This window comes from Chenopodium album, chromosome 27 (assembly GCF_948465745.1).
Source record: "Chenopodium album chromosome 27, dcCheAlbu1.1, whole genome shotgun sequence".
NCBI lineage: Eukaryota > Viridiplantae > Streptophyta > Magnoliopsida > Caryophyllales > Amaranthaceae > Chenopodium > Chenopodium album.
This window is the reverse complement of record NC_137860.1, coordinates 907556-922306: the sequence shown is the minus strand read 5'-3', so window position 1 is coordinate 922306 and position 14751 is coordinate 907556. Positions and strand designations below refer to the sequence as shown.

The 14751-nt window shown below is 31.6% G+C and overlaps 2 protein-coding genes across 2 annotated transcripts; both read left to right on the top strand.

The window, feature by feature from the left end:
• The first annotated feature begins 3377 nt into the window (after nucleotides 1-3377).
• On the top strand, nucleotides 3378-9014 carry LOC145621359 (serine carboxypeptidase-like 34). Its single transcript, XM_081676092.1, has 10 exons — nucleotides 3378-3773; nucleotides 6653-6763; nucleotides 6860-6955; nucleotides 7040-7132; nucleotides 7239-7327; nucleotides 7469-7771; nucleotides 7862-7998; nucleotides 8094-8186; nucleotides 8293-8398; nucleotides 8597-9014. Exons 1-10 carry the CDS (start codon nucleotides 3470-3472, stop codon nucleotides 8744-8746), a joined length of 1482 nt encoding a protein of 493 aa, XP_081532218.1. The 5' UTR covers nucleotides 3378-3469; the 3' UTR covers nucleotides 8747-9014.
• A 1494-nt stretch (nucleotides 9015-10508) lies between these two features.
• Nucleotides 10509-14634, top strand: LOC145619089 (serine carboxypeptidase-like 34). Its single transcript, XM_081673688.1, has 10 exons — nucleotides 10509-10727; nucleotides 12335-12445; nucleotides 12631-12726; nucleotides 12925-13017; nucleotides 13113-13201; nucleotides 13401-13700; nucleotides 13828-13967; nucleotides 14072-14164; nucleotides 14255-14360; nucleotides 14476-14634. The coding sequence occupies exons 1-10, from the start codon at nucleotides 10550-10552 to the stop codon at nucleotides 14626-14628; spliced, it is 1359 nt and encodes a 452-aa protein (XP_081529814.1). The 5' UTR covers nucleotides 10509-10549; the 3' UTR covers nucleotides 14629-14634.
• The last annotated feature ends 117 nt before the right edge of the window (nucleotides 14635-14751 follow it).

Here is a 14751-nt window from a genome sequence, read left to right as displayed (position 1 = left end):
AGTTGATAGAGTATATATAATGGCCAACGTGTAGTGTATAGGCTATATCTTGCTCCTATAAATCTATAGAAATACAATTGGCATGTGTACATGTGATATGCGATTACGCGTGGTGCATGCAATAGTGGGTAGACTTGGTCCCAAAATGTGACATAAGGTCCGGAAAATCCACTAGTTATTATTTTTTTAATCGAACTTACCGGTTAATTTAAGATTCAGATGTATATGACATGCTTACTTTGTTCTCATGTAGTCACGAATTATTTGTTTTCTTAAAATTCCTACAAGTGATATAGTGAGAAACCTTTCTTTTATTTCAAAGAATAGTTGGTGTATCTTAGTTTAGAATAGTTAGATACTTAGATATATCTTAATTTGGAATAATGTGATAGTTTGTTAAAGCTTTGAAAGATGCCCCCTTTTTTTTTTTTTTTTTGAAACTTTAACCTAAAAGTGTGCAATGTATACATACAATTGAATTTATTAGATTTGCCATGTTCTAGTTTATAAAATACAATGTGTTTTTGGCTCTTATATATTTTGAATATTGACTTATTTGGCTTATCAAGTTCACTTATTATTCAGAGTTTTTCTTAATGTTGGTTAATATAATAACAAACTAATTAGTATCTTGATCAATTAGATCTAGGATTGTTTGTATATACTTTTAGAGAGTTATACTTAAGGTTTTTCTAATCAAAAGATTAGTTGGTTCTAATGTTGTACATGGGAAATAACAAGTAATTAATAGATTTCATACATTAAGTTGAAAAAATGATGAGCATGAATCATATTAAAACAGATGCACCATGGCGCATGTACGTGAATGACTAAGTGCGTGATACTGTTGGGGCCAGGATCGAAGACTGTTTCTTTGCTCTTAGTTAAGAAAATTCATCTGGTTATCTTTGTAAAAATTCCGAAAAACTCTTAACTTCTTAACACTTATAAAGTACTAGATGATCTAAACTTTGAATTGATTAAGAATGTGACTACATGGACACATGGTCATGCTTTTGATCATAGTGTAATGTACTCCGTAATTAATAATCCAGATAATTCAGTAGGTTATACTTGTAATAATCTTAATTATCATTGCGTACATACACAAAGCTAAGCTAATTACTTAAATTGACTTAGCTATTATCTACACTTAATCTATGAGTATAGGGTAATTAAGGACCCAAATCCCGAGGTTCTCATACGTGACTTTTGTGACAACTTTCTTATGCTTTCATTTAATCTGTAAAGCATGGTTGGTCAACGAATAAAGTACAGCAAATACAATCTACTCGTACCCATTTAATTTGGATGTGTATTTTTTATTTAGTTTTTTTTTATATATAAAAAAGTAAAGATCCCATACGTAAAAGGTGACTAACTTTTTATCAAGATCCAGGAATTATCAAAGTTAGAAATGCCACACTAAAGAGTCCAAACCATATCTTCATTGATATAAATATTACTTCAGCCTCATGATATTTACAACAGATTTTGGATTTCAACCATCTAACTTTATATCACAAATTCACAATTGTTCAGCATGTATATACTATGTTAGATTTTATAATGAAATAGTACGAGTATTTTAATCCAAAACCAACCACACAAATTGCATTATACACCGTACAATAAGGGCTTGTTCTGGTCAACTTAATTTCGGTTCATTTTAGCTTCAATCAGTTCAGTTTCAGTTCAGTTTAGCCCCAATCAGTTCAGTTAAGTTATTTTCAGTAATAAAAAAGCGGAACAGACCCTAAATAAGGACCATTATTAAAATCAACTATACTAATAATTTATGGTATTTTCTTGCAAAAAAATTTCTCATATGTAATATTTTGTATCAATCTCTTAAAAATCAAGTTTTAAGGCCGGGTTTAGAAAAAATGGTTCAAAATCTATTATTTTTCAGTCGATTTTAGGTCATGTCGAATTTTGACAAGCCTACTTGTTCGTTCCTTGTTTAAATTGGTATCTTCTTCTGTATATATCATGTAAAAAAATTGACCAAAGTCCACATAACAGGTCACAAATCATGGCATTACGACGTATAAAATGGCGACATCTTTGGTTTTCAAAGGTTGCTATTTAAGCTATTGACCATATTAGCGCAGGATACCCCACGTTCAATCAATTTATACTGATTTTTATTTCTCACCAAATACAATATACAATACATTCTTGTATTTATTATGCCCCTTAATAAAAGAATGTGTACATACTACTCGTATTTATTAGGGGTGAGTAAAAAATCAGGGTATTCTAAATTAGAACTGAAACCTGTTAGGAATCGCATTAGAAACTTGTAAGGTACTTTATAACTTGATATAAAATTTCAGTTAAGTTCAAGCCCTACACCAATATGTATTAAATTTGCTAAACAACTATTTTTGGTTGGTTGTATTTAATTTGCAAGTTGTAAACTTATAAACTAAGTTTATTACTCCGTAATAGATATGGCATCCTGAATCAGGACCTGAACCTTTAGTTCCCATTTTAAAGAACCTGTTTCAATGAGTTTCGATATCATTGCTTATCCCATTAGAATCATCAACTTGATTATTTTATCCTAAGTTTGAGTGATATATGATTTGTATACAAATAAAATTGTCAATTAATTAACAAGGTTATAGATTTGGGTTTTAAAATCACAATTACTGATTTGGAGGTTGATATGTTGCCTACTTTACTGGATATGTAAGCTATAGACGTATATAGAATGAAAGCCAGCTATGTAATTAATATGATATGATATCAATTAAAATAAAATTAGAAATTTCTTATAATCAATCACGATTTCTACACGATACAGAAATTATCTTGCCATCAATTAATTTCAATCTTATTCCATCTTATCCAAATTCTATTAACCATACACATCAATATTAAATACGACTATATACATTATTATAAACCTAACAAGTACTCGTATCGACTAATAAATTCTCGTAAAACTATAACCGTGGTAGCTAATACAGGCCAGAGGGAGTATGCTAAAATGATTCACCATGTATCAAAATGTGCTTTTATAGTCCTATCCTATATACACTGTACAAGTTTAAAAATACATAATCAATTAATCATATTTTTATTTAACTTTTTTACAAAAATGTATCAAATAATTTCTCTTATACTAAATCTTCCATTTCCATTATTGGATAAGGTAACATATCATCCCCCAACCCAAGAACCCGGAAAAATACAAGTCATTTTAGATAATATAATCATAAATTCATAATTAAATCCAACATATAAAGTAATATCCGCAATAAATATGTAATACGTAGTATTATCTATTCCTTATTTTTGAAATGATATAGTAGTAATTCTTATAATTATTTATTTTTTAGCTTATATATATATACACACTAATACACTCCTTTTTACTCTTCACTATGCAAAAGGAGAGTTTAGAGAGAGAAATTTAATATTTTTTTAGAGAGAGAAAGAGTTGGTTATAACATACTCAATGGCTTTCTCCTCTTCTACATTTTCTTGTAAATATTTTTCTTTATCTATACTCCTAACATGGCTTACAACTCATGTTATGATAGTTTCGGGTTCGGTGTCGACCCTCGGGCTAACCCCGGAGGTGGTGGCTAAGCAGAACGCCGACCGTGTCGTCGACTTGCCCGGGCAGCCGGTCGTTGGGTTTAAGCATTATGCTGGTTATGTAAATGTGAATGCTAGTCATGGTAGAGAACTGTTTTATTGGTTCTTTGAAGCTGATCATAATCCTCATCAAAAACCTGTGGTTCTCTGGCTTAATGGAGGTAACTATCATATATAACTAATTTAACTGTTTTGTTTATGTAACAAAATTTTTATGGGCTTAGATATATAGCAATTTATTGTAATTTTTCACGCTAATATAAATTTTTATATGTGGCTGGCCACACTTTGTAGCTGGGGTTACTTATTTTGGTGTTACTCGGTCAGGGATTACTTTTACACAAAAATACGATAATTGACTCCGTAATTCCAGAATAAGTAACCCTGTAACCCCTAATTAGTCAAGAAACCCCTGAATTCATTGTGAGCTTTCATGTTAATTTACATGAAGCCATCAATTTATATATATTTTCTCATTTAAAACTTTTAAAATTAAAACTTAATTTTATTATGTCGATTATAATAATATATTAGACTCGAAAGGTGTCAAATGTGTTGCATCTCCTTTAAACAAGGGAGAAAAGATTAATTATAATGTTGTTTGAGATTATTGATTGTAGCTAAGGGAAGTTAGTTTGAGTCAAACATAGGAGTATATGATTAGTCCAAATAAAACAAAGTTTGTCACCTTTTATATAGTAATTATACATTGGCTATGCAATATTGTTACGTGGTCCTTGTAATAATAATTAATGGCATAGCATGCATATATACAAAGTTACATTGTCTCTATTGTCCTACTTTCTAATTATTTCATTGTTAGGTTGAAACTCCCTTTCTGTCAATTATTATTGTTTTGATATTTTGTTTAAATTTCCTTAAGACTAATAATTTGATTGATTTATAGGATAGTTATGCCCTACCAATTAATTAAACTTGGCTAGGCTTTTTTTGTGCCACAAATATTAGATTGTCATCATACATTATTATATTGTATTTTAAGGTATGGTCAAGTCATAGTTTAAGAATTGATCGATTTGATTTCACTAACTAGAATGACTATTGATTCGATAATCTCTTTCAAAACCATTATGATGAATTAGAGAGATTCTTGTTTAGTTAGTCTATATACCAATTTTTTTTTTTCTTTGTTAGTACGTAATTGACTATGCAATAAATATTCGATAGTGAAATAAGCAATTGTACGTTCAATTCTTGTATCGAAAATTCATTAAATCAAGATATCCTTCCAAGTTGCTAGCTTCCTACCTTCAATATAAAGTCTAGGTACGTTACTAAATTGTCCCATTCTCTTTTTGGTTCGTGGACCAAAGATTTACTCAAGTACTGCCTCATTAACTGTCAGACAACAATTTCATTTGTATTCTCTTATATGCTCTTAAAATTCTCTTACATTTCTGCAATTTTTTTTCACACTTTTCAATTATAACATGTATTCTTACCTACAAACAAATTAACAAACAACTATGTGATTTAAAATTGTAGGGATTGTTAAGTACCTAAATTACCATTAAAATATAAAACGTATAGTAAAAGAAGTCAAAGATCATTGAGTAATGAATGAACACTCATTAGTAAACATTCACATCAACAATGGTTGGCCTTGTGGTCCATTTGTTAGTTAAACATTAGCTTTTCGATTTAATATTATATACCGTACTTCATCTCATTTTACTTGCCTCATAATAACAAGATGTCGGAGAACATTTAATTATTTTAATGTTTTTTATTCATGTATGATATCATTAACATTTTCTAAAAATAATAATTAGTTAGTTGTATTCAATATAGAAATAATTATATTATTGAACCGTAGGTTGTATATATTGTCCCACCACGTGAAACAAATGCAATAGTAGTAGACTGTACTACTGTAGGCCCTTTAAAGGCTGAAACCTCCAATATGCTTAAAAAATGTGCTCTGATTCTTCCAACTAACCAACTTGCTTGTTTTACTAGCAACTACCAAAAATTCAACTTATTACTGTTACAAAATCTTTGTTAAAAATGTCAATTTTGTAACACGGTCCATGTCACCCGTATGTTCCCCGCCCACTTGTTACCCACCCGTTTTATTCATATATAGGACGAATAATCGATTTAGATAATATTGGAAGTATTAAATTTTTGTGATTTATAAAGGGAGAATTGTCGATACACCTTAAGAGTTAATAACACGTCTTTGCTCTCTTTGTTACATTACTATGTCGTGCATACCATGGTCTAAAAGCGGGATCTTCACTTGGTGACCTCACGATCCTGACTTTGTTGAAGTGACTCGACTTGAATTCTCTTGACCTTTTCTTTCTTTGATTTTATTTCAATTGTGTGTGTTAAGGAGGAAGGGTGTTGAATGACATATAGTCTTGTCAAGTCACAATCTTGTGTAATGGAGACAATTTTGTGCTTGGAAGAGTGGCCACAACACAACTGATTACCAAGATGATATTATGGTGGATACTACAGTGTGACAAATATACCATCTAGATATTTGACCATTTACTATGCTCTGTCCATTATTATGCTTCTGGACAAGTTGATGTCATTACCACCTCGGGTCCCTCTCTGTCCCCACCCTCCATTTAGAATTAGTTGTCGTATTGTCCCTACTCATAACATGAAATCGATTAACAATTAGACCTTCATGATAATAGGATTGAATTTCCGTATCCCTTATTTATAATATAGCTTATCCACAATTACGTATCAAAAAGCAAAGTTGTCAAAGGGATACAAATCAAATTCAGCATGTAATCTCTTGAATATTGTACAACTTCATTAGGAGTATGCATTGAAAGCCAAATTGGACATTCTTACACCATGATTTTTCTTTTTTCTCCTAGGCTGTTTTGTATATTGTACTTATTTAGATTTAGTTTTGAGTCTTTTGACCTTAACCATGTACGTAACTTGAACCAACAATGTAACAACTAAATTTGGCCGGACAGAGGAAGTACAAAATGTAATGTTAGTCCATTGAAACTCGAACTAGTTTTATTCATTTTTGGCAATACTACAGGTCCTGGATGTTCTTCGGTTGGTTATGGTGAGGCTGAAGAACTAGGTCCCTTCTTCCCTAAGAAGGGAAGCAAACCGTCGTTGAAGCACAACAAATTCTCATGGAATAAAGGTAATACTGAGATTTAATTGACTGAAAATTTTAGAGAATAAGGTGGATTAACCAATATCTGATGTCTGACAATGATGTTACTGGTTTATTTTTCAGCTGCAAATCTGTTGTTTTTGGAGTCTCCTGTTGGTGTTGGTTTTTCTTACACCAATACTAGCAGTGATTTTGATGAACTTGGTGACCATTTTACAGGTGATTAACTTAGTCAATATGTTTGATTAAATGTCGTAGATTCATGCAATTGTTTCCTAACGCGATTTCTCTAACTCAAAACAGCAAAGGATTCATACATATTCCTTGTCAACTGGTTCAAAAGATTTCCGCAATTCAAGTCCCATGAATTCTATTTAGCAGGGGAAAGTTATGCAGGTAAAGATATGCAAAATCTGTTGATATGCTTGTTACTCTGAATCAATTTTCAGTAAATGACCTTGTACTGAGACGTTCGTTGTTTGTTGCAAATGTTACTTCTTAGGCCACTATGTTCCACAGCTCGCAGAGTACATATTTGACAGTAACAAACATGCTTGCAAAGAAGATTTTATCAATCTAAAAGGTTTCATGGTAAGCTTCATAGTCTTACTTTTGGTTGCATTAACAAATATGAAAAAATGAGCAAACAGAATTATACAAGTAGATGTTCTAATGTGAAAAAATGACAAGCAAGCATTGATTTTCTTATACTACTGATATGGCATGTTGCAGATTGGGAACGCGTTGTTGGATGATGAAACAGATCAAACAGGAATGATCGACTATGCCTGGGATCATGCTGTTATATCAGATAAAGTGTTCAGAGATGTGAAGAGAAAGTGCAACTTCAAAGTTGAAAACGTATCTGATGATTGCACAAGTGCACTCAATGAGTACTTTGAAGTTTACGACCTGATAGATATGTACAGTTTGTACGCGCCTATCTGCACAAAAAATTACACTAATGTTAGCAGCAACAGCAGGAGGCAACCTTCTGCCATCAAAGGCATTGCACCTCGCGTGTTCTCCAAATTTGTTAGTAATCTAATCTCTATCAAAATTATACAAGAAAAATATCATAGCGAATTTGTATCACTTTAGACTTATTCTTAATATGTTTTACAGGATAAATGGCACAGGCGGCCTGCTGGATATGACCCTTGTTTAGATCATTACACAGACGTATATCTAAATAGGCCGGATGTTCAAGCAGCACTTCATGCCAATACATCGAAAATTTCTTACCCCTGGACCTTCTGCAGGTAAATGAATCTCTTAAAACAGAACCCCTGCATTTTCTGACAAAATGTATATAACCATTTTGTAATAATATTGTTTGATCTGATGATATGAACAGTGACAACATTACATTCTGGGCTGATGCACCTGCATCTATACTTCCTGTTATTAGGAAGCTTGTAGATGGTGGGCTTCGGATATGGGTTTTCAGGTTAGTCAAGTCGCAACCCCTAATTATTTCGTACATATATAAGCAAATAATTCATACATAAGAGATAAGACCACATATATTGAGAAAATACTATATTGAATTCCAGTGGAGATACTGATGGGAGGATTCCTGTGAGTTCGACGAGGTTAACACTCAGAAAGCTTGGCTTGAAGATCAAACAAGATTGGACACCCTGGTATAGCAAAGATCAGGTATAAACTCTTGTTCTGAACTTCTGGAGTAGCAAAGAAACATGTTTGTTTCTTAACAACTATATATTATGATATAGGCCGTGTTCTATTCACCTGATTTATTCTCGAGGCAGATTTACCAACACTAGATTTTGTTGATTCACTAGTATATAGTTACATGTACCTCTTTTTTATCATGATCTAAAATTTGAATTTCAGGTTGGTGGATGGACCATTGCCTATGATGGGCTGATGTTTGTTACAGTTCGAGGCGCAGGACACCAAGTTCCAACTTTCAAGCCAAGGGAAGCCCTTCTGATGCTCAGGCATTTCCTTGCCAACAAAACAATGCCATCTAAAGCCTTTTGATAACGCGAATTGATGCATTTCTTCAATCTCCATCCTTACATATGTGTCAAGAATAATTAGTTAAATTTTTGGTTGTCAAGATTTTTATCAAGAAAAAAAAGAACAAGTGATATTTGTTTAGGTTGAAGAATTTCCATATATAGGGGTTTAATTGCTAATTGTAAAGCATTTTTTTTACACAGAAAAGAAACAGATTAAAGATAAAGGAGTAGTTTTTGGAAAGGAAATTTGATCAATAAATGAAATATGGGCTTATGTATTTCTTTGAACGGTTGTTCTATAAAATCCCAAATCCTTGTAATTAGCAATTCTCATATTTTTGTTCATTGCTTTAAATTTATTTTGGTTAAAGTGATTCAATCGGAAACATAACGAACATTTGAACATGTATGTACGTGAGACGATTATATGGTAAAACACGAGAGACACTTTGTAGGTTAGGCTAATCGCAATAGGCCAGAAGTAACATAGTTGCACTGGTTCATGGACCGGTCCGGCTAGGAAAAACTTTTTCCTAATAAAGTTGAGCTTAAACAAAGGGGTATGAATTCCCTCGTTACAATTAAAATGTAACGGATGTAGTAGATTATTCTTCTAATAACATTAAAAGTCAAAATTAACTACTTCTAGTCAAAGACTGATGTAAAGTAGGAAGAGCTGTTGATCTTCAAAAATTAACAAATAAAATAAAATACAAAACTTACAAGGATGCAATAGAAAGCAATTGACCAAAGAGTGGGAGACCACATTGATAAAAATCAAGTTTTCAGCTGTCCAAACTTGTATCTTCTATTACTGGGTGTTGAAGCAACTGAACAAGATGTTAACGAGCTTGAAATTAATCATACCCAAGTTGACTAATTGTTATGGAAAGTTCTAACAAATTGACTTTTCTATATAAAAATTTTAACCACCAACTTTTTAAAATTTTAAGTGACTTCTAGTGCAAAATACACTATTGTCATAGGCTCATGGCATTAAATCTTATGCAATTTATTTGTTCTACATGCTCCCTTCGATTCCGAAAAATATATCGCTGACAAAAGATAGAATGACTAATCATAGATAAAAGCGTCTCAAATTAGTTTATTCCACCACGTAACACTTTCTTTCATTTTCATCTCATTCATGTGTTATTTACTTATTTTAATGCATTATTCCTCACACGTATTAAAAATTTGATAACCGAAAACTTATCCACTAATCTATGTTACTTTAGATAAATGATTATATTTACAAAAAATGATCTGCATCAAAAAAAAAAAAAGAAAAAAAAAAGGAAAAAAAAAGTTAAGAATGATTATATTCCAAAACTAGTGTGTTAATTGTGCATAGAGTTAAAACTTTGGTTAAAAAATGTGGTGTCATTTGCTAAAAGAAACAATTAATAATAATTTGTGTACAATATTGTTAATATTCTGTAGATTCAACAAAAAGAAAAATTCAAAAAGTGCAAAAATTAGGTAATAGCTTAAACTGCAACATTCCACTACTTTGTCTTACAAAAAGACTCCCTTTGATAAAAACTCATCATGTTATATAGCTAACTTCCTTTCCTCAAATTTAAGCATTATTCATGTAAGCTATATATATTGTTTCAATTCTTTGAGTAGTAACATTTTACTGTTTTATAGGGTATTAAATAAATGCACTTTCTTTACTACTAAAACTCAACATTTTGGGTCTTAATTAGTTTATATTTCAGTGTACAAAATGATCATCAACTATTGTTTGCTATGGCTGCTGGCTGCAAGCACCATGTTTTATTCGGCCGCTGCACGGAACAGCCTAAGCCCGGAAATAATGGCGGAGCAAAGGGCGGATTTCGTCGAGAGGCTTCCAGGGCAGCCAAAGGTGAGTTTTAAGCAGTATGCAGGGTATGTAACAGTGAATGCAAGTCATGGGAAGGCACTCTTTTATTGGTTTTTTGAAGCTGCTGAAAAGCCTCAAAATAAGCCTTTGCTCCTTTGGCTCAATGGAGGTACTATTTCATTTGTCACACTTGTTAATTATTACGTAGTACATTGTACCACGTATATCATATAATTAGAAGTATATACTACGTATGTTTTTTTGTCATAAAAATCTTGCCTTTAAACGTTTGTTACAAAAGCCTTAGCAATTTAATTAACTCCTATTGTCCCAAAATAAAAATGATACGTTCTCTAAAGATATGTCAAAATAATTCGATGTTTCAAAGTTTAGTTTTCTCCGTTAATGACACGCTATAGTACTATACAATCGATTTGTACATTATCATAGTAGAGAATCAACAAGAATTGTAAGAATTGAGATAGCGAAGAATGATAGTAGATTTATAAGCCATCTAATCAATCAATCAATCAATCAATTAATCATCAATTAAATACTACTAAAAGCGAACCTAAAGACACAATTGTCAATATATTATTAAATAATTTCCCGCCAAAAGTAATACCTTCTAAAAAAATTATTTTTATGTAAGGAAAAAATAAATTATATCTAAATTATGACATAACTTGTTTTATATAAAATATAAATCTTGTCCTATAAGATTAAACTATGCATTATAAATTTATAATTATTACAAGTATTTTAAATATTTTCTCTTACATGCTTTTATATTTTATACTCTATAATTTTTAATACTCAAGTCATTATATCAAAAAATTTATAATAAAATTGTCAAAAATATTTAACAATCGTGCATTGCACGGGATTTAACCTAGTTCATTGCCTAAAACAAAAAATACCTAGAGTTAATTATAAGAAAAATTCCTTTTGGCACAAAAATGAAACATCAACATCAGTTTTGGTTGATAATGGGTGCAACAAGAATACAATATGTATAATCTGATGAGTATAATAATTAGTTAGGTGTTAAAACTTGGCCTTTAGCTGCTTGTTATCATTAAATCTTAGGTCGAGTAGTTAAGCTCCTCTTAACTAATAATTTTTAATTTTATTTTTTTTATTTTTTATTTTTTATTTTTTTTTGAATAGAACTAATAATGTTTACACAAACTTTTAAATAAATCGGATGTACAATAAATATTGTACATCTGTATAAAGTTACCCCTAAAATAAGCAAAAGTTACCCTAATATGGATAAATGTTACCCTAACATAAATAAATATTACTAAGTATTTATACTTTATTGATAACAGTTACCCAAAAAATTGTAAAAGTGACCCTAAATTTGATAAAAAGTGACCCCCGATGTACAGTAAATTACTGTACACCGGATGTATACAAAAGTTATTGTAATTTTTATTTGATTAAACCATAAGGTCATTATTATTAGAAAGTTAAATCATAAAATATTTCCTCTGTTCTTATTTGATGTCTTTAGTTCATCATTACAATTATTGATATTTATGAATACCCATGTGACATCATGTTGAATTTTTCTCGATGTTTAGTTCCAGGGCAAATTCAATTTTCAGAATTTTCAGGTAGTATGTGCATTGTTAAAAAAGCGAAAAGCAAACAGTAATAACTATACTAGTTTAAGAAATGTAACAAATTTTGTCACAAATCATTTTAAAGGTATATTTAACAACAATTTTCAATTTTCTAAGTTTTTTCTTAAATTGCATGAATATACAGGGCCAGGATGCTCTTCAATTGGGTATGGAGAAGCAGAAGAGTTGGGCCCTTTCTCTCCTCAAAAAGGCAGCAAACCCAAACTAAAGCTCAATAAGTACTCTTGGAATAAAGGTGAATAATCTTGTGTACATTAACTATTTTTGAAATTCTATAAAGGAGAGATTTTTTAGAAGGTTATTTTTCACAAAATCGCGGAAAATGTCTTGTTATATGCACTATTCGCGACATAAATGTTATTTTGTAGCACTTTTCAATTATACATTGTAACTCTTACATAAAGTATTTGGTATTTTCAGCTGCCAATCTTCTGTTTCTGGAATCTCCTGTTGGTGTTGGATTTTCTTACAGTAATACTAGCAGTGACATAAGTGAACTTGGTGACACCATCGCAGGCAATCATCCTTCAATCTTTGCTAAGTTATAATCTAGTACTCTATTTGCGCGAATACTAGAAATAACAGACGAACAGTAACATTGTCTTAACCCTTCATAATGTTACAACCTTTTCCTGAACAAATAGATTAATTATATTGGTATCATTTTTATGATTCTGACTGTAGTATTTTTACCTTGATCATGATCATCAACAGCTAAGGATGCATATAATTTTTTAGTCAGTTGGTACAAAAGATTTCCACAGTTTAAGTCCCATGATTTTTACCTTTCTGGAGAGAGTTATGCAGGTAAATACATAACATTTTTCATAAGTTATTATTTGAAACATTGTACTATACTCTATAATAAGCTGGTATATCTTTTTTCTTATCCAACTTATAAGGTCATTATGTTCCACAACTTTCTAAGCTCATACTCGACGGCAATAAGATTGCTTCTAAGGAAGATCAAATCAAACTGAAAGGTTTCATGGTAAACATTCATCAATCCTAATATAATCTCATTTTGTTGAATCATTCTTTTAAATTTTTTGCCAAGAAAATCAATTGCAAATTAGTACACAAGTTTTTTTTTTTTTTTTTTTTTTTTTTTTTTTTTTTTTTAAGTTGACATGTGATTGCATATTAATGTCAATGGAGGTCTGCTTATAATGTACAGTGACATTCTTCAGATTGGAAATGCACTATTAGACGACGAAACTGATCAGAAAGGGATGGTTGAGTACGCCTGGGATCATGCTGTGATATCGGATCGTGTTTACAATGATCTGAAGAAAAACTGTGACTTCAGTAAGAAAAATTTGACTACAGAGTGCAACAATGCTCTGACTCAATACTTTGCTGATTATAGACTGATAGATATATACAACTTGTATGCTCCAATATGTATCGAAAACCAGACTAAAACTCACAGAAGGAATACTCAGCCTCCTGTTATTGATGGTGTTTCTCCTCGACTGTTCTCCAGATTTGTAAGTCATTTATCAAAAACTTTTGCACAGTTATGAGCTATATATATGTGAGTTCAGGCAATAAAGCTGATCACAGGCCAATTCGCGACAAATTGTCTAATGGTTAGGACTTGCTGTTCTGTTGTAGGAAGGGTGGCTCAAAAGACCGTCAGCAGGCTATGATCCATGTGCATCAGACTACACAGATGCTTATATGAATAGACCGGACGTCCAAGCTGCCTTACATGCCAATGTTACGAAACTTCCATATCCATGGACTCACTGCAAGTAAGTGTTTCGCAGCACAGTAGGCAGTAACACTGATAGATTAATTGCTTTAAGGCCTTAAGCTACTAATTTAGTACGCGTTGGTTGTGTTTATGGTTTTACAGTAACAATATAACTTCTTGGAGTGATTCTCCATCCTCGATACTTCCTACTATAAAAGAGCTTATAGCCAAGGGTCTTCGCATTTGGATATTCAGGTGATTTAATTAACTTCCCCCTATCCTCGAAACACCTCACTTATTGTACGTATCACAAACAACTGATCACGATTGTATTGGTACTGACAGTGGAGATAATGATGGGAGAATTCCGGTAACATCAACTAGGTACACTCTTAGAAAACTCGGGTTGAAAACAGTTCAAGAATGGACTGCATGGTATACCAGCTCACAGGTAATACATGTAACATGTTACATTGTTACATGACCTATAAAATTGTACATATATTATACCAAAACATTAATGTTTGAGGTCAAATTATATTTCTGAAAGGTGTTTGTCTTTATAGGTTGGAGGATGGACAATACAATACGATGGATTGATGTTTGTAACGGTAAGAGGTGCAGGGCATCAAGTTCCGACGACTAAGCCAAGACAAGCTCTGCAGTTAATCAAGCACTTTTTAGCTGATAAAAAACTACCAGATGCACCACCTTCATGATGAATTTTGGATGATGATATACAACCATTTTATTTGCCATAAATTTAACAAATTATAGTCTTTTTGTTTTGTTTTAAGCTTTTAAGCAGAGTTGTGATTAGCACCAAATGTGAGAGTGAAAAT